This window comes from Chelonia mydas, chromosome 6 (assembly GCF_015237465.2).
Source record: "Chelonia mydas isolate rCheMyd1 chromosome 6, rCheMyd1.pri.v2, whole genome shotgun sequence".
Classification (NCBI taxonomy): Eukaryota; Metazoa; Chordata; order Testudines; family Cheloniidae; genus Chelonia; species Chelonia mydas.
In genome coordinates, this window is record NC_051246.2 from 15,410,264 (window position 1) to 15,434,759 (window position 24,496).

At 50.0% G+C, this 24,496-nt stretch overlaps 2 protein-coding genes across 2 annotated transcripts; both read left to right on the top strand.

The window, feature by feature from the left end:
- The first annotated feature begins 2,535 nt into the window (after positions 1–2,535).
- LOC102934728 (olfactory receptor 10Q1) lies at positions 2,536–9,698 on the top strand. The gene is made up of 2 exons (XM_043548851.1): positions 2,536–2,727; positions 7,132–9,698. Exon 2 carries the CDS (start codon positions 7,155–7,157, stop codon positions 8,094–8,096), a length of 942 nt encoding a protein of 313 aa, XP_043404786.1. The 5' UTR covers positions 2,536–2,727; positions 7,132–7,154; the 3' UTR covers positions 8,097–9,698.
- Positions 9,699–20,014: 10,316 nt separating this feature from the next.
- LOC102934506 (olfactory receptor 10W1-like) lies at positions 20,015–20,953 on the top strand. The gene is given in 1 exon segment (XM_037898676.1): positions 20,015–20,953. A coding segment is annotated over 1 exon segment (939 nt).
- Positions 20,954–24,496: the final 3,543 nt, after the last annotated feature.

Sequence of the window (24,496 nt, forward strand, 5' to 3'; positions counted from 1 at the left end):
CATTCATCCATTGGTCCACGCATCCATACAGTGGTCCATCTGGTGTCCATATTTACAGTCATAAATGTTAAGACCAGAAGGGAACCTTCCTTTGTATCCATCCTTTCATCCAAACTTATTCACCCAGAACAATGATTTATTCTCTCTCCTTCCAGTCCATTGCCTCTGTCTTCTAGAGTTGTTTGGAAAATGGGGTTTTATTCCCCCAGAAAATTTCAAGGAAAATGGGGAAAAATTGTCAAAATTTTCAGCTGAAAATTTCAACTTTTTGGTAACCCTTATCCCCCCGCCAAAACCCCTTCCAAACTTAATTTTTAGAAAATTGCAGTCCCACTTCCTTGCACTCCCAGGGTCCATGGCTGCACACCCAGTGAACTGGAGAACAGTTAGGGCTTCCAGGCTCTCAGCTCCTGGGACAGTCTTGGCCTGACCTGTCTGATAACAGCATGGTTTTTCATGCAGACCCTTTTCCATAATTCTGACAGAGTAGAGGGGCCTTAAAGTCTCTCTGAGAATCCCCCAGAGCAGGGGCCTCTCTGGCTGGTGTGGAATTGACATAAGAACCTGCATCAGCCCTGTTCTCAGCCTCCGGCATAGGGGATGTATCAGTGGCATGGCCGGAGTGCATGGAGCTCTAGGTCTTCTCTGCTCCCCACGGCCTGCAGAGCAGAGACTAAGTTGGAGCAGTCCCGACACTGCTCTAACTCATATTCTTTGCATTCGGGAATAGAGAGCTTGTGTTATTAACAACAGCAGTTGCCCCATCCAGCAGGGGTTGGGCAGTGCCATAGATGGCCATGGAAGGAAGGGTGGTCATAGGTGGCTTAGTACTACCTCTGTCCTGGGCACAGGAACAGGGCAGCTGAGAACATGGCTCGGGGTCTGACCTTAGAGCATCTGGAACAGCCGTCTACCTTGGCCAATATGGTTCTGGTGGAGAGCAGGGGGTGCCAAGGTGCTGGGTGGCAGACGGGGGGAGTGACCAATAAAAAGGCAGTGGAGCTGCTATCTGGAGCACTGTTAGAGACACATGAAGACTGATATGATTCAGGAAATAGCCCTAATGTCCAGTCTGGGTGGATAGTGCTCATTGTGGTGGGTGACATGAGAATAGCATGTTGCAGTAGCTGGAGGGGATGGACTAGTTGTGACTGGCACAGCCTGGCACAGGAGCTACCTGGGATTGGCTGCTAGGGGACAGATTCTATCTGGCATAAAATACCCTGAAATCCAACACAGGACAGATTTATGGATGTAGGGACCCCTCCACTCCCAATGCAACCAGGCCCCCATGATTTCTATTGGGGTTAAATGTTGCCAGCAGTCCCTGAAGTGCCTATGGGTGGCAGAAGATCAGAGGATTCTGAGGCCCAATGGAGATACCCAGTGCCATTCATTTGCATATTCCACTACCCACAATGCATTGCCAACTCTTGGCTAGGGAGCTGAGTGGGACTAAGGAATTTGGATGCCAAATGGGGATGCCCACATGCTGCTCATTTGCATATACCCTACCCATAATGCTTTGTCTACTCACAGCTAGGGAGCTCAGGGGAACTAGGAGAAATGAATTCAGTTGCCAAATTGGGGGGCCTGCCATGTGATGCTCATTTGAATATACCATGACCCATAATGCTCTGGTGGCACACAGCAAATGCACTGAGAGAGCTGAGGATCGCACTGGAGATTCGGAAGAAAGCATTGGTTGTACAGAGAAGGTGGGGAGGGGGTGTAGAGGTTTTGCTGGGATTGGAGCTGTAGCATCCAGTGACTGTGGAGATTTAGGTGCTGAGTAGCCAATAGATGCACTTCCATGAAGAAGGCGCTGGTTAGCCTAAGAGGGCACTGGCAAAGATTCCTTGAGTAGTTGGTGCCCATCAGAGGCAAAGGTGTGGTGTGGGCAATCTGAGACCCTTGTCAAATTTCTGATCCATTGAGCCTTGTTGGGTAATCCACAGTGAGAAGAGCTTAAGAGCTGACACACTAGGTCAGACCATGGTCTCATCCAGTATCCTGTCTCCAACTGTGGCCCATACTAGAGCTCCAGGGCAAGTGTACAGAGCAGGGCAGTTAGACCGATCCCCTTCTGGCAGGCAGAGGTTTCAGTTCACCCTGGGCATGGGATTGCATCCTGACCACTGTGGCTAACAGCCATGGGTGGACCTATACTCCATGAAATTATCCAGCTCTTCTTTGAACCCAGAGTGAGTCCCTGGCAGAGACCCTGCTGGGGGGCGGGTGGGGGGTGGATGTGTGGGCTCCATACCCAGAATGGCACAGGTAGGCTGGCACCAGGATCAATTGCTTCTGAATGAGGAAGTGCATGTCAGTGCTGGATGAGGTGGGGGGGGGGGGAAGGCAGCCCCCTTAGGGACAGATCTTGGGGAAGAAGCTAAATACCCCAGCTGCATCAGGGTGGAGGCAGAAGCAGCCACGGGAGAGGGGGACACTTTAATGTTGTCTCCTGTTGCTGCTAGAGAAAGACACTCCCCCTTTCTGAGATCCCTATACCGGCTCCCTCTGCAGCCAGAGCCCATTGTCAAGGAGCCTTTGGACACTGCCAGACTCACTAGCTCTCTGCCCTCCATTGTCCAATAGTCTCCGAGGCCTCAGCTGGGCCATGAGCCACCCTCAGCCTTTGGGACTGGCCTCCTAGCCAGGTGACAGCATGCAGCTCAGCCCATCACCACCCCAAGCGGCTCCAGGAACCTGACAGGACTCGGCAGGGTAAGGACATCATTTCAACCCCTGTGCTTAGCCAGCAAACACCTGCTTCAGCGTCCCATGGAGCCCCGGGGCCTGGAATTAGGAAGCCCAGAATGTGTGTGGGGGGAGATGCTCAGCATGCTCATTTGCATATGTATTTACCGAGAATGTACCAGTTTCGTGGTGGTGTCCTAGCTTGGGGTGGACAATGACTTAGTGGCAGTCCCTCCCCACCCCCCGTTTCTTGTGTCTGGGCTTTGCTGGCTGTGACTGGAACGGATGGGGGCTCTCTCCCCATGGCTGCTCCATCCAGCTCCAGGCTGCACTGTGATGTTTAATATGAGCCTCTCCCCAGTCTTAGTGGGTGGTAGGAAAATGCCCTAAGCCTCAGCACAGAGGGCACTGGGAGTAGGTCAGGGCTGGCTTGTTTCAGTACAACTGCAGCAGCACTGCTGGCAAAGTGGTGTCAGACTATTTGCAAAAAGAAAAGGAGGACTTGTGGCACCTTAGAGACTAACCAATTTATTTGAGCATGAGCTTTCGTGAGCTACAGCTCACTTCATCAGACTATTTGGGCTCTCAGCCCCGACTAGCATGGGGTGAGCTCGCTCAGAAATTTTCTAGCTGGAGCAGAGCAATGATCTCTATTGCTGTGCACATTGTAAGATGAGCTATTGCCAGCAGGAGAGTGAGTTTGTGTGTGTGGTTTTTGGAGGGGGGGGAGAAAACCTGGATTAGTGCTGGAAATGACCCACCTTGATTATCATGCGCATTATAAAGAGAGGTTTCAAAGAGAGTGAGTTTGTATGTGGGGGGGGGGGGGGAAGGGTGAGAAAACCTGGATTTGTGCTGGAAATGGCTCTACTTGATGATCACTTTAGATAAGCTGTTACCAGCAGGAGAGTGGGGTGGGAGGAAGTTTTGTTTCATGGTCTCTGTGTGTATATAATGTCTTCTGCAGTTTCCACGATATGCTATGCATCCGATGAAGTGAGCTGTAGCTCACGAAAGCTCATGCTCAAATAAACTGGTTAGTCTCTAAGGTGCCACAAGTACTCCTTTTCTTTTTACGAATACAGACTAACACGGCTGTTACTCTGAAATATGGTCTGATAGTTTGACTCAGTCAGTAGCTGCAGCCTGGATGCTTCTGTAACCCTGGCTTACTCCGTGTAGCACTCTGTCCTCTGCTAGCGACTGCACCACTGAGAGATTGATGAGTCTGCTGGAGCCTTGGGGGGCAGAGCTGGGTCCCTGGGCTCAGGTCTTTGGACCCTGGGTTTGATCTCCATGATGACAACCCATCCAGGCGGAAAGGGGTCCCTAACTACTCACCCATCCTCCTTCCCTGAAAGGCTGTATGTACCATGGGTTCCTGTGAGTGAAGCCCACTGCGTCCCACAGAGCCAGTTTGGGGTTGCTCTCTAAGGTGCGTTCCCAAATCTCACCCTGCCATGGCTGATGTCTCCCCTGTTAGCTTTCTGGGATTCTCTGCTGATATCAAAGAGCTGCACCAACTGACAGGGTGAAGGGAAGGGGGCCACAGCAACTGCCAGCCTGGCCCGGTATCCAACCATCTGGTTGGACTCCTCCCCGCTCGGCCTGAGTGCTGAAGCACGCGGCTGGAGACTCATTGACCCCGTGCCACGGTCAGCTGCCCACACTGGAGAAGAAGAGGCGGCCAGAGATAGAGATTTCCTTGAGAACTGATTTATCGCTGTCGTTTATTGGACCAATGCCGTGGCTCACTACCCCAGGATGGTCAATCCTGCAGCATCTCCATCCGTTCCCTTCAGCCAGCTATCGCGGGCACTTAGCCACCCCCAGAGAATGTGGGTGCCTCCCAGATCCCTTGTGCAGTAGGGTAGTTATCCCCCTTGGGCAGAGGAGGTAGTGAAGCCCAGAGAGACTGTGGGCCCACCTATGTTTGAGCTGGGAGGGGTGAGTCACATCCATGCTAGCTCTGCTCATGCTAGTGCCTAAAGATAGCAGTGAGTGCACAGTGGCTTGGTCAGATGCTCCGAGTACAATCCAACCCCGCCCCCTGGGTGTATAACTCGGGCCACTAGCCCATGCGACAGCCGGCATGCAACTATTTCTAGGCACTAGCTCGAGCAGGTACAGCTACTCAAAGTGGGAATCGCACCTCCTGGCTCAAAGGCGGACGTACCCTGAGTGACTTGGGCAGGACGGGTGTGGCAGAATGGGGACTGGAAGCCAGGCTAGGGGTCTAACCACTGGGCCATCCTCCTTCCCTACAAGGGTGGATGTACCATCCGCTCTTGTAGGTGAACCCCACTGGGTTTCCCCCTAGCTAGTTCAGGGCTGCTGCCTACAGTGCATCCCCCAGCTCTCGCCCCATCATGGTAACCATTGGGTTACTGGAGCCCTCCACTGGTGTCAATGAGCTGCATTGACTATCGTGGTGATTTATACCAACCCAGCGTCTGTTGGTGAGATTGGGGACTGGGGCGTCCGGCCTGCAGACATGCCTTGTGCTGCCCAGAGATGGGGATAATAATGAGGAGGCAGGTAACTCTGTCCTGGCCGCTAGGACACCATGCCCCTGCTTACCTGTGTCCTCAGTGGTGGGAATGGGCACAACACCAACCACAAGTCTCCCCCATAGGGCTGGAGGGGAGTCAGGCCATGTGTTAGGCAAGGTTGGCTCTCATTGTGGGCTGGGTGTCCTGAGAGGAACTAAACCTGCCAGGGATGGTCCCTCCTGGCAGCTGGGATTCCTGTGTATGTGTGCACATGCATGAGAGTGTGTATATGTGTATGTGCATGCACGTGGGCCTCCATGTGTGCATTTATATGCGTGTGTAATGTGCATGTCTGTGTATCCACGTGTGTGTATACACCTATATGTGTATATTCATGTGCATGCATGTGTGTTCCATGCCTGTTCCCATGACGCCCATCCAAGGGGATGGTTGGTTGTGTCCTGTCCTGTCCTCTCTCCGCCGCAGACCTGGAGGGGAGGGATCCAGGCAGAGAGCTGGCTGAACCCAGGCATCTGTGACCCTGTCTCTTCCCACAGGGATCAGGGGTACTGTGCCAACCTGCCCCGATCTGTGTGCCCTGCAAACACTCCCTGCCCTCGTCTGGGGACTGGACTGTTGGATCCACTGGCCAGTATACCCTGCAGACAGGACCTGACTGATCTCCAGTGTGAACCCACTGACTTCCCTGGAGTCACTCCTGATTCTCACCAGGGTGTGTGAGAGCAGGGTCAGGCCCAGGGCAGGCAATGGCCCGTGGGGCTGCAATAACTACTAGGCAGCAGCTTCACTGCTGCTCTTCAATCTAGGGGGGCAAAGACACCTCCCCAGCCTCCAGGATGTGGGGGGATACAAGCAACCTGGCCATTCCGATCAGGATCCAGGGCTTAGAGACAAGGGGGGGGGGGGGCAATCCATCAGAAGGAACTGCCCTTCTGGTCTGAACCCAGCTGCAACAAAAGGCCCCATCACTGCCCTCACGTGTGGGACTGGCTAATTTCCATAAACTCCCAGATCTGGGGTGCTTGCTTCAGGCTAGTTAGCTTCATACACCCCATCTAATCTAATCTATCTATCTATCTATCTATCCATCCATGACAGCAGGGCTTGGGTGCAACTGATCTAGAGTCCTGGTTTCCATTCTAACCCCACATTTCCAGATACTCAGAATTTCTCCAGGTCCCTGCGGGAGGCGATCATTCCATTTGCTGGGAGCATGATCGTTTTAGGAGCGCGGGAGCCCCTTCAGAACACCGCGAGGGTGGAGCGACGCACTGATTCCTTCCCACATTGCAAGTGGCATCTGCACTCAGCGAACTCACCCACGGAAGAAGCTGGGCCACTTTTGAGTTCCGCTGGCCTTGTAGCCCTGCCCCGGAACAGTAAAAACCAAGCCAAGGTGAAAGACAGGTCAGGAAATGTCACAATGATGGGATCCACATTTTCAAAGTGACTTGTGATTTTGGGTGCCCAGTCTGGGACAGCACAAGCGAGGGTGATTTTAACAAAGTCCTGAGTACTCAGGCCCAGATCCTCAAAGGTATTCAGCCCTCATTTCCATTGAAATCAATGGAAGTTGGGTGCCTTTGAGGATCTGGCCCCACCCTCTAAAAAACAGGCTCCTTTAAGAGACATCCATTTGGGTCCCAAAACCAACAGTTGCTTTTGAAACTCTTAGCTGTGAAAGTCTAAAGTTGCCCTATGAGCTGAGATGATGCCACTGGGCTCATACAGTAACGTAGGGATGAGGACCTAGGGCTGCAGGCTCCCAGCAAGGTGCTGTATCCAGGCTGCGTTGTTGCAGAGTACCCTGAATGCAGTGCCTACGCATGAGGAGTCTGAGTGTGGTGCACAGTGAGAGCCAGGAGACGCAGTGAGACATACATCCCCTTGTGTAACTCTTGGTTCTGTGGTTTCCCAGCAGGTGAGGTGAATCTGGGGCACATGGGCCACACCAACCAGTCCTTCGCCACCGAGTTTGTCTTCCACCCCTTTTCGTCCGTGCCCACGACACAGCAGCTCCTCTTCGTGCTCTTCCTTCTGCTCTACCTGACCATCATCATCAGCAACGCCTCCATTCTCTGGGTGGTCTGCACCGACCACACCCTCCACTCCCCCATGTACTTCTTTCTGGGCAGCCTCTCAGGGCTGGAGGTGTGCTACACCACTGTGGTAGTGCCCCAGATGCTGGTCAGTGTCTGGGATGCCCACACCACCATCACCGTGGCCAGCTGCGGGGCCCAGATGTTCTTCTTTGTGGCACTCGGCAGTGCTGACTGCTTCCTGCTGGCAGTCATGGCCTACGACCGGTATGTGGCCATCCGGCACCCACTGCGCTACGCCCTCATCATGACACGACAGCTCTGCCGGTGGCTGGTGGTCGCCTCACTGTGCCTCGGGGGGCTTCTCTCACTGGAGCTGACATCCCTGGTCTTTGCCCTGCCCTTCTGCGGCCTCCAGATCAACCACTTCCTGTGCGATGTGCCACCCGTGCTGCGTCTAGCCTGCGGCGACACACACCTCCACCAGACTGTGCTGTTCAGCCTGAGCGTGGCTGTGCTGGCCGTCCCCTTCCTCCTCATCTGCCTCTCCTACGCCCTCATCACAGCTGCCGTGCTGCGCATCTGCTCGGCCGAGGGCCGGCGCCGCGCCTTCCACACCTGCTCCTCCCACCTGACGGTGGTGCTGCTGCAGTACGGCAGCTGCGGCCTGGTCTACCTGCACCCCAAGGCCGACTCAACAGAGGACAAGGACCGACAGATCGCTCTGATCTACACCTTTGTCACACCGCTGCTCAACCCCCTCATCTACAGCCTGAGGAACAAGGACATCAAGCAGGCCCTGAGCAGAGCCATGAGGCGGGCACTGGCATCCCAGCCTCGGTGAGGGACCAGACAGCCATGTCTCTGCAACCAGTCCCTGCCCCCCAGACCCAGGCTATGCCTGTCAGCCCCATTCCTGCCTCCCCTGCCCTTCTGCAATGGGGAGACCCAGGTTCCACTCTTAGGCCTGGTCGCTCCATGCAGCAGAAGCCACCTATTTCTATGCCACAGGCAGGAAGGAGGCAGGGATGCCTGATTTGCGAGTGGAACGTACGCGGGCTCTGAAATGCAGCCCTAGTTGCTGCAGTGCATGAAGTGTAAACCTGTGGAGGCCAAGAGAAATCAGAGGATCAGGGTGAAAACGAGCCGTCAGCCTGTGGCTGCTGTAGGGAAGGCGCCCTCTGCCGCCATCTCTTGGTGAACTGGAGGAAAAGGCACAATGCCTGACCTCGTTCGCATGTTTGTTAGCTGCCCTTCCAATGTGAACAATTAACTTTGGGGGATAAGGATATGAAATGTTTTCATCCTTTCTGTGTGACAAAAAGACAATGGGACTGTACTTAGTGTGTACTGAGTGAAGAGTCACCCTAACCAAAATCTCCATCTGGCACTCCTGGGTAATGGAAGTGGGGCTACAATTGGTGTTTTCGTTTGGTTTGTTGAGCAAATGCATGTATGCATGTAAACAAACATGCAAGGATTATGCCCAAGCCTCATCTTAGCTCTTTAACTTCTTCTTGAATGGGGGAAGGGATGTGGGTTAGGATCCTGAGAATATGAATCTATCATTGTGCTGACAGATAGTCCTCTGTAGCAAGATGCCCCTATTCAGTACCACTAGAGTTATAATAGCAATAGCTGTGTTTGGCACTTCAGGCTGCAGATCTGGCACTGAGGCTACAAGTGATGGTGTGGTGTGAGGTGACACAAAGCTAGCATTGCAGCTAGAAGAGGGGACATGATAGAGAGGCAGAGGCAAATCATCTCTTCATAGAAATCAAGCACCACGCCCCCACCCCCGGGGGCTTGGGATGGACCTGTCTGACTGCACTCTGGGCTGGACTATGCTAACCATGGACTGGAGTGGAAGGGAAGAAAGGGGTGCATGAAAGGGACATTTGTCCATCAGACAGGCACACTGGCCTCTGGGAAACTGAGGCAAAGGACTACTGCCCTTGATATTGTGTTTTACTTACTATTCACGTAAATATACAGTTGATTTGTTGTGTTTTCCCAAATCAATGCTGTGTTCCTTTCCCACTTAATAGCATTTCCTTTTTTCTATACAGAGACTCATTGCTCGTGAGAGGGGAAGTGTTGCCTGTTAAGGGCTCACAGGGAAGGGTTTTCCCAGGTTTCTTGTGGCTGCTTGAGCTAGTGTGTTTGTTGATTTTAAGGGGAACCCTTAGATATTTTACCCGGCCCTTTTTGCTGCTGACAACACCTGGCTGAAGGGTCACAATACACCAGAACCAAGTGATCATTGATTTTCTTGTTCTTGTTGACTCTTACTGGACTGGTTGTATGGGAAGGGGGAAATAAAAAAGGGGCAGGCCAAGAATCCTCTTAGAGTCAGCTCCGGATAGCGATGCCAGGGAATTGCTTCACCCTGGAGAAAAAATTATTGGTTACGTGGCACCCTGGTTAATAAAATATATGACAAATGATTCTCCTTTCTCTGGCATCATGTGTTACTAAAACCTATGATTAAGGTGTCTGGGTTGTTAAAAGTGGCAACTAAGATTGGATCTCTACACGTCTGGGTGCCCAATCTGAGTGGTATTGGGCTGATTTTCAGAGGTGCTGAGCATCCACAACTCCCAGGGACACTGACTGGCATTACAGGTGCTCAGCTTTGCTGAAAAGCCCTTTTTAAGTTGGGCACCAGCCATGGAAGCACCCAAAGTTAGTGGCTAATAATTAAGAATAATGAGCTGGGGGTCAAAAAATTGGAATTTCCATCCTGTGGGAGAGTCCAATATTTTGATCATTGTTTTTGTCCCAAATTGGGTTGAAGTGTGAACACAAAAACTTTTCACACAACAAAAAGTACCAAAAATGTTGATTCAGAAATATCAAAATGTTTTGTTCTGGGTTGACAGTGATCTCCCCAGCTGAAGGAAAAGCCTGGAAGCACTGCCCCAGAGGCGGGAGCCAAGAAATCCTGGGATGCCCAGTGCTGGGCAGTCTACTCCATAACAAATATCCCTTCACAAACAGATACACAGAGGCAGGCACCTCATTCAGCTGAAATAATACCAGTATCGCCCAGTCTGTCCTGTGGAGACACTATTCATTTACAGAAAACTTTGTGGAGGGGAGTTAAAGTTGTGGCTGCCTTCCAGAACATTGGTTAATAAGCATTTATGTGGGCAACAAATATTTGCCAATGGGCTTTTCAATCTAGCTGCCAAAAGTCCAGTGGCTGGAAGCTGAAGCTAGACAAATTCAGACTGGAAATATGGTGCAACATTTTAAGTGTTGGTCCTGCTTTGAGCAGGGGGTTGGACTAGACGACCTCTGGAGGTCTCTTCCAACCCTGATACTCTATGATTCTAAGTGAGGATAATGAACCAAGGGTTGTGGTGGATTTTCCATCACTGGCAATTTTTAAATCAAGATTGAATGTTTTTCTTTGCTTGCCCAACCAGGAATTAAGTCAAGGAAGTTCTCTGGTCTGTTTTATGCAGAAGGTCAGATTAGATGATCACAATGGTCTCTTCTGGTCACTTAATCTATGAATCTTTTGGTCTCTTCTCATAAAATAGGCTCTCCACTACCCTGCTCATCCTGGTAGCCCTTCCCTGCACCTGTTCCAGTTTGAATTCTGGCCATATGATCTATGAATATATCAATGGGAGACTTCTGTACCCCAGACGCAGCTGCTGGAAAATCTCCCTGGAGAAAATGCTCCATCATGGTGTCCCCTCTACACTTTAAAGAAACAGTAATGTTACAACAACAGCAAAACCCAAACCACACAGGTAAGAAAAGCAGGGAATGCAGTCAAAGCAATGCTTCCTGCAGACCAGTCCAAGCTGCTAGGTCCTTCTCTTCATGGGCAAAAAATGTGCTTTTCCACTGTGCTAGCTTAAAGGAGTTCCCTTAGCACACGGGCTGCCGTGTGCAGCCATGTTAGCTGGCCATTTCATAGCCTAGAAGGGAGCTAGGCATCAAATAGGAACATAGGACTGAATCTTGGGTCTTTGAGTCCTGTCCCCTCCTCTCACAGGAAGCTCCGTCATATAGGCCCGTTCAAAAATGTATCAAACTCTACCTTAAAACTCATAGAATCATAGAATATCAGGGTTGGAAGGGACCTCAGGACGTCATCTAGTCCAACCCCCTGCTCAAAGCAGGACCAGTCCCCAACTAAATCATCCCAGCCAGGGCTTTGTCAAGCCTGACCTTAAAAACTTCAAAGGAAGGAGATTCCACCACCTCCCGAGGTAACACATTCCAGTGTTTCACCACCCTCCTAGTGAAAAAGTTTTTCCTAATATCCAACCTAAACCTCCCCCACTGCAACTTGAGACCATTAGTCCTCGTTCTGTCATCTGCTATCACTGAGAATCCATCCTCTTTGGAACCCTCTTTCAGGTAGTTGAAAGCAGCTATGAAATCCCCCCTCATTCTTCTCTTCCGCAGACTAAACAATCCCAGTTCCCTCAGCCTCTCCTCATAAGTCATGTGTTCCAGTCCCCGAATCATTTTTGTTGCCCTCCGCTGGACACTTCCCAATTTTTCCACATCCTTCTTGTAGTGTGGGGCCCAAAACTGGACACAGTACTCCAGATGAGGCCTCACCAATGTCGAATAGAGGGGAATGATTATGTCCCTCCATCTGCTGGCAATGCCCCTACTTATACAGCCCAAAATGTCATTGGCCTTCTTGGCAACAAGGGCACACTGTTGACTCATATCCAGCTTCTCGTCCACTGTAACCCCTAGGTCCTTTTCTACAGAACTGCTGCCTAGCCATTCGGTCCCTAGTCTGTAGCAGTACATGGGATTCTTCCGTCCTAAATGCAGGACTCTGCACTTGTCCTTGTTAATCCTCATCAGATTTCTTTTGGCCCAACCCTCTAATCAGTCTAGGTCCCTCTGTATCCTATCCCTACCCTCCAGCGTATCTACCTCTCCTCCCAGTTTAGTTTCATCTGCAAACTTGCTGAGGGTGCAATCCATACCATCCTCCAGATCATTAATGAAGATATTGAACAAAATCGGCCCCAGGACCGACCCTTGGGGCGCTCCGCTTGATACCGGCTGCCAACTAGACATGGAGCCATTGATCACTACCCATTGAGCCCGACAATCTAGCCAGCTTTCTATCCACCTTATAGTCCATTCATCCAGCCCATACTTCTTTAACTTGCTGGCAAGAATACTGTGGGAGACCGTGTCAAAAGCTTTGCTAAAGTCAAGGAATAACACGTCCACTGCTTTCCCGTCATCCACAGAGCCAGTTATCTCGTCATAGAAGGCAATTAGATTAGTCAGGCATGACTTGCCCTTGTTGAATCCATGCTGACTGTTCCTGATCACTTTCCTCTCCTCTAAGTGCTTCAGAATTGATTCCTTGAGGACCTGCTCCATGATTTTTCCAGGGACTGAGGTGAGGCTGACTGGCCTTTAGTTCCCAGGATACTCTTTCTTCCCCTTTTTAAAGATGGGCACTATATTAGCCTTTTTCCAAACTAGTTAGGTTGTTTGTCCCTGCTACTCTTCCTGGGAGGCTGCTCCAGAATTTCCCTCCTCTGATAGTTTGAAACAGATTTCCAAATTCCAGCGTGAGGTAACTCAAGGCCAGTTTCATCTCCATGTGTTCTTGTGCCAACGCTATCCTTTAGCTTAAACAGCTCTTCTCCCTCCCTGGTGTATTTAGAGAGAGCAATCAGATCCCCTATCAGCTGCCGGTTTGCTAGGCTGTCAGAGACCCACAGCTGAGCCCAGACACAGCTCATTGCCCTCAGCTGATTCATCGAACACACCTGGCCCTCTGATTGGCCAATGACTCCAGTAGGCACATTCTTAAACACTGCCACAGCCATGGGTCTCTGGCTATTCAGTGGCATTCCACGCCTGCAGCTGTGTTTCTGGTCTTGTGTTTCACTCCTGGTTTTCTTCCCACGGGTCCAGGATCCTGGCTTCCACTCCTATTCCTGCTACAACTGATACTCTGGCTTCAACCCTGGGCTCCTGATTCCTGGCTCTTGGCTCCAGATCACTCCCTGGGCTTGGTAACGTGGCTCCTGATTTGGGCTCTGGTCACCTCTGCTCCAACCACTAGCCAGCCTCCCGCCCTGACCATTAGGCAAGACCACCCATGTCCTGGTCCTTAACATAGGCTTAACAAACAAGCCGAGTGCCTTTAGTCACCTCTCATATGTCAGCCTATCTCCTAATGAGCTTTTTCAGTCAAGTCAAGATAATGCCACTGAGCTAGAACCACACTCTTGGTCCATCAAAGAGACCTGAATGACAACTCGGCCTGGCGTGTGTCAGACCATTAAGCCTGATCACTCTTCAATGACTGACTGATTGATCAGGAGGAAGATTGTAATGGAGAGGATGAGGATGATGTTGGGGTAGAGCTGCGTGTGTGGGTGAGGGACAGGACTGAAGTAGCACAAGGTGCTACAGGGAAAAGGGACCGAGAGGAACTGGCAGAGCTGGGAGGGGTGGAGAAGTGGACTGGCAGGAGTGTGGCAGGCTAGGAGCTGTGGGTGTGCTTGTTGTGGGACTGCACTAGCAGTGGGAATGGAGGTGCAGCATCAGAGCTGTGTGTGGGGAGCTGACCCTGCACCTAATGGAGTTACTTCCCTCCCATTCATGATGGTCCCTTTGTCTCTGCTGGGCACAACCCTTGTCCGTGTCTCACCAGTCATTTTGCCAAGTTTACGTCTCTCAGATCAGACCTGTCATCTCTCCCTAATGAGCCCCTTTGCCACCTAAATCATTTCCCAGTGGCAAAGGGAACATTTTCCAAGGGGCTTAGAGGGATATATTAAAATGGGCACAGTGCTAGGTGCAGGGAAAGCTGCAATGAGATTCCATAAGAGAAAAGCCAAATTGACCATCCCAGGGCAACCTATTTCCCACCTTTCTTTCATACACCCCCGACCTCTCTAAGGGTTTGCACAGGAAATGCCCCAGGGCTCCAAAGGATTCAGCACTGATGCCCTCACAGATGTAACATCACCGTCTCCGTCCTTCTACTTCACTCGTAGCTCAGTGGTTTGCATGTAGGCTAGGGCAGGGAGAATGGGTTGCTCAGGAGACTGAAGCAGGATCTCTTGAGCTCTAAGTCACTGGTTTTAACCTAGCCTGAGGCTGGATAACCCCGGGTGCGGGAGAACGGGATCCATAGTTTCTCACCTCCATTGTTATTTGTGTTCTGCTGTTGCCCAGGAACCCCAGACCCAGAGCAGGCCCCCACTGGGCTAGGTGCTGTACAAACACAGAACAAAAAGACACCCCAAAGATTTTACAATCCACCAAACTTGATTGAGGGGGAGGGGCTGGTCCAGGGAGGTGAGGGAATGTGGAGCCTTTCACCTTTGGGGCCTCAGTTCCACATCAGAGGAATGAGCTCTGGGGCTCTTGAAACAACTCCCGTCAAAGTGCTGGCTGATGAGGCTGGAATGTCCCGGGTAGTGGTGGGGGTAGCCGTTAGCATGAACTGCATCTTTTCCCCAGCTCCTGAGACAGGGTTAGTTCAGCCGCTGGGCCCTTTTAACCAGCCCATTGACACTGGAGTGACAGCAGGCCTTCTCCAGCATCCTTCTGAGCCTCATGGAATGTAGATGGGAGAACAAGTCCTCCTAAGGGGAGCCTGGCACAGGATTCACTCCAGGGGCTGAGACCGTACGCTCCAGGGAGCCAGGTCCTCCAGTCCTCTCCTATTCTCAGCCCAGCTCCTCCTGACAGCTCAGAGGGGAGGAGCTCTTTGTCTCGCCTGGCAGATAAATACCCTTCCCTGCTGGGCAGCTCCAGTTTTCCTCACCATCTCTACTTGCTGAGCTCCAGGTTGAGCCATCTGACTCCTGTGCTGGTCCCCCTGACTCCCATGTCCCCTCCTGGTGGCTGGGATCCAGTGGAGACTCCCATCTGTGCAGGCTGGACCGCTCGGGAGAAGCCACCCATCTAGGTAAGGCAGGTACCTTCAGAGTCCTGCTGTGCAGATTTATTCCCTCTGGCTTGAAGACACTGTTTCCCCATTGCCACCCTTCCCTCCTCAGGAGGTGGTGAATGCTGGGAAGCCCATGCAGGGAGTGGGCAGAGGGTACTGGTGGAAGGACGTGGGGCTATTAATTTTTCTTCTCAGTGCCTCAGTTTCCCCATCTTACAGAGAAGGATAATGATACTGGCCTACTTTGTGGAGCACTTTGAGATCTCCTGATCAAAAGGGCTACAAAAGACCTAGGGATTGTTATTATCGGGGATCCTGCTGCCAATTTAGCTATTTTAAAATATGACTCTGGATAGAGTTCCACAGATATGCCCATAGATCCATCTGCATGCTCAGGGTCCAACAAGCCATGCCATACAACGTGTAAAACTGCCTAGGTAGGCACAGGAACTTGCCTATAAACAAATGGGCCCTTTATCTGCCACTTTGTTTGCAATCCAGTTACACCTCACCAGCGCGGCTGTTAATGGTTAGACGTCAGGGGATGCGCTATGTGCCATTCCCCCCCGCCAACTTAGTGATTTTGTCACTAGATTTAGAGACTTTTTGGTTTCCCTAGCAAGGAAATAAGTGTCAAAGCGACCAGTGACAAATCTAGAGACTTTCACTGCCAGTTACAGTGATATTCAGAGAAAGAAGTTGCCAATTTGTATAGTCACAAAATAATTCACAAGCAGCTCAATAGTATTAATAAAATCCATTCCATGCTCTTCTTACTGCATTTTTTTGCATACCAAGTCAATGTCAAAGCTCACTTGGGCATGGCCTCAGAAGGAAGTGCATTCCAAGGTTTCTTGGGCTTAGAGGCTGTGAATGAGAGGCTGGGTTTGACTAGAGTGCCCGGTGGCAGAATAAATGCTTAGCACATAATTGGGACTCAGCTTTGATTCCTTGGTGGCGGGGAGGGGATGAAAAGCCAGATTTAATGGGGAGGGGAGGCTGGAAGAGGGGAGGATACAACTGCCTCTAAGGGGAAAAGTCATGATCTTCTGCTTAATAAAAACTGTTAGTGACCAGGGCAGGCACCACTCCCCGGGTGAGGTTGATGCAGGAAAAAACATTTGTGAACAGATCTTTGAGCCTTTGCCCACTGAAATGTTACCTGTTCAAAAACCCTCTCCAAGGAGTGGGAAGCTGGCTGGTCTAGCGGAGCAATTCCTTGGGATTCTGCAGAACCTGCCTTTGGTACTGGCTTTTGCACTCACCGTGCCTGGGCAAGAGGATACTCCCAGCTGCTGAACAGAAAGCAGCAGCAATGCTGCGTGCTCCCTCTCCGGCTGGGTCGTCTTGGTAGCTGAGTTTATTTTGTTATCATTGACCAGCTCTGTTGGTGTCTCTCAGCTGGTAGAGGGCTGGCAGGGAGTTTCTGGCTGTCTTGGCTACACGGGGCAGGGCTGGGGTCCCCCTACTTCTTAACCTGGCATTTGGCTGCCCCTCCAGTCCTCCTTTCGGAGCTCTGCTGTCTGGAGGCGCAGCCCAGATTCCCTTAGCCCCTGCAGGGTTGAGCTGTCCTGGGCAGCAAACCTCCCTCCCCCGGAGCAGATGTTGCCTTGAGAAAAAGCTTGTGTGGAATTCTTTCCATGCCACCCAAGAGGGGCAGTTTGGTCTCTCCAATCATAGAACAGGTTATTCTTTGTGCCGATCAAATCCCACCAGAGGGTCACTGCTCCCCTAGATCCTAGGGCTCAGCTCCCAGCCAGCAAAACCCCCAAACCATGCCTGGAATCACTAGGGGCTTTGCTGCAATTGTTGACTCTGAATTCTCTGAACTTCCCTTCAATTCTCTCCATCAGCCTGTGTGCGCATTTTGTCTGCTTGGGATTTAGTTGTTTGGGGAGGAAGGTGGTTGGAGGGGGGGAATGGAACAGGGATCTGCACGTTTCTAGACCACTCCAGCAACAGCAAACATTCAGAGGAGTGAGATGCAAAGGGACTTTGCTTCTCCATGAGATTCATTCAGAGGGAAACCGGAGAAAGAGAATAGCCCTTTACATAAAGGAGAGGGGGAATTAAAATTTAAAAAATGAAGAATGTTAAAAATAGGGGGAAGAAAGACAAGGAAAGATGATACACAGAAAAAAGAAGGCAAAGAAGAGAGCAAAAGGCTGGGCAATTTGGTGCCATGGAAATGATGACCCTGTAAAGTGACGTTTGATTCCTTGCACCAGGTCCCCAACCCCTCTTTTATCTTGCCTGAAATCATCTTGTGTGGCCAGGACAGCCAGAAACCCCCTGCCAGCCCCCTGCCAGCTGAGAGACACCAACAGAGCCAGTCAGTGATAACTTCATAAACTCAGCTGCCAAAACGATCCGGCCGGAGAGGGAGCACCCAGCATTGCTGCAGCTTTCTGTTCAGCAGCTGGGAGTGTCCTCTTGCCCGGGCAGGTGTATATAAATTCTCTTTTGAATTCTGTGGGAAGTTTGTTTACTGACAATGTTGACACTTTTTTAATGCTTAAATAGCGACATCTAGCGACTTTGCAGGGTTTCTCTTCCTACTATGACAGGTTTCAGAGTAACAGCCGTGTTAGTCTGTGTTCGTAAAAAGAAAAGGAGTACTTGTGGCACCTTAGAGACTAACCAGTTTATTTGAGCATGAGCTTTCGTGAGCTACAGCTCACTTCATCGGATGCATAGCATATCGTGGAAACTGCAGAAGACATTATATCATATATAGTATAATGTCTTCTGCAGTTTCCACGATATGCTATGCATCCGATGAAGTGAGCTGTAGCTCACGAAAGCTCATGCTCAAATAAACTGGTTAGTCTCTAAGGTGCCACAAGTACTCCTTTTCTTCCTACTATGTGGAGTTCGCACATGTGATATTTGCATGGTGCAGTTGTCATGATGCAGCAGCTCCCAGGTATCATGGTGCCTGAAGTTAAACAGATTTTACTGCTACAGGCCCGGATTCAGCAAAACGTCCCTGTTCAGGACAGCACCTCTGCACATATTTAACTTCAAACCTGGGTGCAACTTTCAATGGAGTCGATGAGCCCCAGGCCTGCCCTACACTCAGATGTAAATATTTTGGCTGTGACCCTGTCATTTCAGACACCAAATATTCCCCACATGGCTCCCAAATCAACATAGTGCCAAGGACTCCAGCTGAGGGGCTGGCTCATGTGTCCCACTGGCTCCTGGGTACACTGAAAGCTCCATTAGTACGGGTACCTTCTTTCCCGATTTATCAGCATCTCACACTGTGTGCTGACCAACCCTTCCATCCCATCTCTGCCTGTATATCCACAGGGACTCTCATCCATGGCAGGTGCTATAACTCACATCCCGGATTGGCTTCCTCCTCTCCAAACTCAGAGACCATTTTGAGAACACAGGTCGAAACCTCTCTAGGCCCCAGCTCCACCTCCATGAGTGGGGATAACAATAACTTCTCCCTTCCTTGTGAGGAGTGTGGTGCCTCTGCTCTGTGAAGAGCAGAGAATAATTAAGGCCGCTCAGAGGAAAAGAGGAGCTAGAAGATCCTCAGTGCTAATACAGGTGTGATCCTCTAAGCCGAGGAGTCATTTTTAGGGAGTCCTGCACTTAGGACCGAAGAACCCAATGCACAGCTACAGACTAGGGACCGAATGGCTAGGCGGCAGTTCTGCGGAAAAGGACCTAGGGGTGACAGTGGACGAGAAGCTGGATATGAGTCAGCAGTGTGCCCTTGTTGCCAAGAAGGCCAATGGCATTTTGGGATGTATAAGTAGGGGCATAGCGAGCAGATCGAGGGACATAATCATTCCCCTCTATTCGACATTGGTGAGGCCTCATCTGGAGTACTGTGTCCAGTTTTGGGCCCCACACTACAAGAAGGACGTGGATAAATTGGAGAGAGTCCAGCGAAGGGCAACAAAAATGATTAGGGGTCTGGAACACATGACTTATGAGGAGAGGCTGAGGGAACTGGGATTGTTTAGTCTGCAGAAGAGAAGAATGAGGGGGGATTTGATAGCTGCTTTCAACTACCTGAGAGGTGGTTCCAGAGAGGATGGTTCTAGACTATTCTCAGTGGTAGAAGAGGACAGAACAAGGAGTAATGGTCTCAAGTTGCAGTGGGGGAGGTTTAGGTTGGATATTAGGAAAAACTTTTTCACTAGGAGGGTGGTGAAACACTGGAATGCGTTACCTAGGGAGGTGGTAGAATCTCCTTCCTTGGAAGTTTTTAAGGTCAGGCTTGACAAAGCCTTGGCTGGGATGATTTGATTGGGGATTGGTCCTGCTTTGAGCAGGGGGTTGGACTAGATGACCTCCTCAGGTCCCTTCCAACCCTGATATTCTATGATTCTATGATTTCTGGCCCACAGTCTCCTGAAACGTTTGAAAGAGAGACCAGGGTCCAATTCAGATCCAGGTCAGGGGACTCCGAGTGAGTAGCTAATTTAGCAAGGCCACCCAGGCTGCCCGAATTGAGCTGAGGCATGAATGATGCCTGGGGGGGTTGCTGAGGCGCAAATGATGCCGTGTGTGTGTGTGTGTGTGTGTGTGTGTGCGTGTGTGCGTGCACCTCATGAGAGACAGTGACACCAGCCTTCATGCTTCCTCTTTGAAAACAGCTGCATTGGAGAGCACATGTCCTCTGAACCTGCGAGGTCTCCCAGGCTGGAAGAGGCAAGGTGGGAGGAGATTTGTGGGATTTGTGCAGGGAGGAGAGTTATGAGAAGCAATGGGGTAAAGGAGTGGCATTGGGTGCCTTGAGGAATCTGGCCCCATGGGTGGTGTCTTATCCATCTCACTATGTCGCTCATTGTCTCCCAGCAGAGCATGAGACAGTGGGACCAATGCCCCCAGGGAACTGCACAGTGGTGACGGAGTTTATATTCCTGGCCTTTCCCACCCACCCAGATCTTCAGACCCTGTTCTTCATGAGCATCAGCCTGGTCTTCACAGCCACTGTGACAGGGAACCTGCTCATCCTGGTGGCGATCCGGGGGGACGCCTGTCTGCACACCCCCATGTACTTCTTCCTGGAGGGCCTGTCCATCGTCGAGCTTGGCTATGCTGCAGCCATCTTCCCACAGATGCTGGTGAATGCCCTGCAGGAGAGGAAGAGAATCAGCTTTGGGGGCTGTGGGGCCCAGGTGTTCTTCTTTCTTGGTCTGGGCAGCTCAGATTGCTTCCTGCTGGTGGCCGTGGCCTATGACCGGTACGTGGCCATCTGCCATCCATTGCACTACATGCTCATTATGATGTGGCGGCTCTGCCTGTGGCTGGTGGCCACTTCGCTGGCCCTTCGGGGGCTGCTCTCCCTTCTGATCGTGGGTCTGATCTTCCACCTGCCCTTTTATGGCTCCAGTGGGGTCAACCATTTCCTTTGGGTTGTCAACCAGGTGCTGAAGCTGGCCAAGACCGACACCCACTCCTAGGAGATTGCCTAGTTCATCGTCAGTGTCCTGATAGTCATCCTCCCCTTCCTCCTGATCTGTGTCTCCTGCGTCTACATTATCACTACCATCCTGCGCTTCCACTCAGCCAAGGGCCGGCGCCGCGCCTTCCACGCCTGCTCCTCCCACCTCATGGTGGTGCTGCTGCAGTACGGCTGCCTCCGCCTGGTCTACTTGCACCCAAAAGGCAGCTGGTCGGATGACCTGGACAGGTTGATCTCACTGGGATACACATTTGGAAGTCCCATCTTCATCTTCAACCCTTTGATATACAGCCTGAGAAACAAGGAGCTCAAGGAGGCCATTGCAAAAGTCCTCAGGAGACGCACAGGTTAACAGCTTTGCAGAGGATACAGGTCAAGATGGGAAATGACATCTTGGATCTCCCACAGTCAGTAGCTGCCCTTGGGGAGGGAGCTAAGAGTGAGTTGTGTCTGGGTCATTGTTACTAGGTAGATTTAGTACCACACATCCAGAAGCTGGATGTTGGGTGTGGTAGTTTTGAGTCTGTTCCCATAGGTTCCCTGTTGCTGGGGTCAGACTCCATGAAGGCGAGCAGTCAGGGGCAGCTGCTTTACAAAAGGCCATGTGTTCTGTATAAGTTGGGAGAAGCTGAGCCAGGAGCAGAAAGCAGGCTTTTTCCCCTAATTCTGAAGCATTTTGTAGCAGGTTAGTGATATTGTTACCCTCGAACAGGGAAGGCTGGGCAATGTTAATTATAGCAAGGGGAAATTGGGAGGGAAAATTTCTTCTATTTTAATTGTATGCGTTGAATGTTGTTTGATTTTTGCCAAACTGTTTTAGTTAAATTGTCTCAACTAGTGCGATTTCCCCACTTTTCTTTAAATGTAGTCACTGGGGAAAGAGTCATTTATATTTTGCTAGTCTCCATTTTGTGTTTTCTCGTAACAGGGTTTTTGGGTTTTTTTTAAATCTATACACTTAACTGAGTGGTTGGTTAATCAGTCAGCTGACTGGCTAGCAGTGATTTCAGCAGAGGAAGAGTCTTCATGGATTCCAACTGAAGAGTCCTAGGAGCAAGTGGAGGGAAGAAGTTGTTTTTGACTCAGCAGATTGTATGGATTAGGTGATCAAAGCCTCTAACCGAGTCTCAGGTTAGCTCAACCTCAGCTTTTGGGAACTCTCAGTTTCTTCTCACTGTGTTTCTGTGGGGCCTGAATAGTTCAGATTTTAATTAGTTTTCTTTATGTTTATGTATAACTGTGAGGATAATATATATGGATTATAAAATAGCCATGTTGTCTTGTAAAAATTAAATTATTATTTGTGTCTTTATCATAAGATTTTATAAAGTTGTTATTTAATTAAATTCATTGCTTTTGTTCCTTTTGGGACTTGAATGTGGGGAGGTTGACCCTGTGCAATCCTTGCTGAAAATCTGTAGAGGCTGAATTCTGGGTCTCCAGCTGCTTTTCTATGGGAGTTGGGTTTTTTTAGGCACTGGAGTAAGGCAATGAGGCAAACTGTAGCGCACCCAAAGGTTATACTTCTCCCAATTATGTTACTTAATTTCATATTTTTTTCATTAAAACTGTCTATTCTTAAATTGATTCCAAGTGACCACGGTTCCCAGTCTGATGTACTGTGGATTCAGAAGGGTGGGGACTTTGCTGCAGAATTGAAACGCAGGTTGCTACAGAGGATGAAGGAAGGCTTTCTCCTGGAGATGATCAGGAAAGAGCTCACTAGAACTGTGGTGAAACACAGTAAGGAGACTGTTGGCCTCTTACTGAACCTTAGTGGGGTTGGCCCCTTACTGAACCTAGGCCGGGGAGCCCTACCAATGGGAACCCAACTCTACCGCCAAGTGGCCTACCCATAGGAACCCTAACCCAAGGGCGGGGAGTCCTACCCATAGAAACCCTAAGCCTAGGACGTGGAGCCCTACCCATAGGAACCCTAACCATAGGGCGGGGAGTGCTACCCATAGGAACTCTAACCATACCTCAAGTGGCCTACGCATAGGAACCCTAAGCCTAGACCGGGGAGCCCTACCATAAGGAATCCTAACCCTACTTCCAAGTCGCCTACCGATAGGAACCCTATAACCAGTTTGTGTAATTCATAACGGGGGGAGGGGTCACAAAAAGTGGTGCATATCTTCCTGCACATTGAGGGAAGGAGAAAATTTCATGAGCTTACACTGTATAGAGCTATATGCAGCGCAAGACAATACAATTTTGTGTTTACACTCCAAAGGGGGTATAACCCTAACTCCAAATGGCCTACCAAAAGGAACTCTGATCCTAACTCCAAGTGGCCTACCTATAGGAACCCTAACCCTAGGACCAAGAGCCCTACCCATATGAACACTAACCCTAGAGCATGGATCCCTACCCGTAGGAACCCTAACCCTAACTCCAAGTGGCCTACCCAGAGGAACCCTAACCCTAGGGCAGGGAGCCCCACCTACAGGATCTTTAACCCTACAGTGTGGGTATTGGGTAAAACGCTCACGATCTAAGTATTAGACAAGAGACAACAGGTGGAGACAGAGATACGGAGTGATGGGTGTGTACAATGAAACAGTAAGTGCTGATGGGAGGTGGTCTCACTTAGGTGCCGCATGGTCCTACCTACTATCCCCATAGTTTGGGGAAAGATAAGTGTGGGGACATTATTGTGACTATACAGGCTACAAGCAGGCTCTTAGCTGGATGTGGACCTTCAGTTCAGATAACCTATTCCCTTCACCCTCATGACCTCTTGACAATCACTGTAGACAGTGCGATGCTGTATGATTGAAGATAACCATTTATATAATTGTTTATACCATTGTTGCACAGTTGCACTAAATTTGAGACAAAGTATATCATATAAGGTACCAGAGGATGGACTGAGCTGACAATACCACCTGTAGGTTTCATAGCGGCTGAACTCAGTTACGAAGCTACGTCCCGCCATCTCCCTAAAGAAGACACAAGAGAAACGCAGACGTCAGGGTTCATGGTTACAGTCAGGTGACATTTTTCAAATTAAACCTTTTTTGTGAAATATGCAGATTCCTCAGCACCAGAACGGTTCATGAATTCATGATCATTTGGCCAAACTGTTCATTTTGGTGTGGGTGTGTGTGGAAGAGGAAATGGAAAAAATTGAAGTGTTTTGATTTTTCACTTTGAAATAACTTTTCATGTCAAAAATTCCTTTACTTTTTTTTTATTCCAACCCATTTTAAAATGGTCAAAAGCGAAACAAAACAGTTTGTTTGACCCAAACTTACATTTTAAAAAAATATTAGATTGACCAAACATTTCAAAAATGTTTTATTTTTCATCAGACCCACAACTATTTTTTTCTAACTTTTTTAAATTGCCAACAAAGAAATAAACCTGTTATTTGCCCAACTCTGTTAACAATCATCCATAGCTCCTTTGCGCACACTCCACATATTACAGAAATGCACTGAGAAATCTGCACTCCATGTTTCGTAGGTAAATGGAGAAACTGAGGCATGGGAGGAACTGACATGTGCAAGGGAGTGAGTGCCAAAGCCAGGATTATATAATCAGGAGTCTCTGGCTCCTAGCCCAGTGCTCAGCCCACTAGTCCACACATAGACCTATGTCAGGGTCATCAGTAGGTGGACTGTGGGCCAAATCTGGACCGCCAGACACTTTTGAACGGATCCCAAAATCTTTTTATTTACTTATTATTACCATTATTGTTATTATTTTGTTTTCTCTGGTGTCTGGATCTTTACTATACCTTGACCAAGAAATGTGGATCTTGACAAAAAATAGTTGACTATCCCTGTCCTATGTGCTTTCTAGAGGGTATAGCACTGGAATGGGACTCCAGAGAGCTGATTCTGTTCCTGGATCCACTGCTGGTCTGCTGGATGATCTTGGGCAAGTC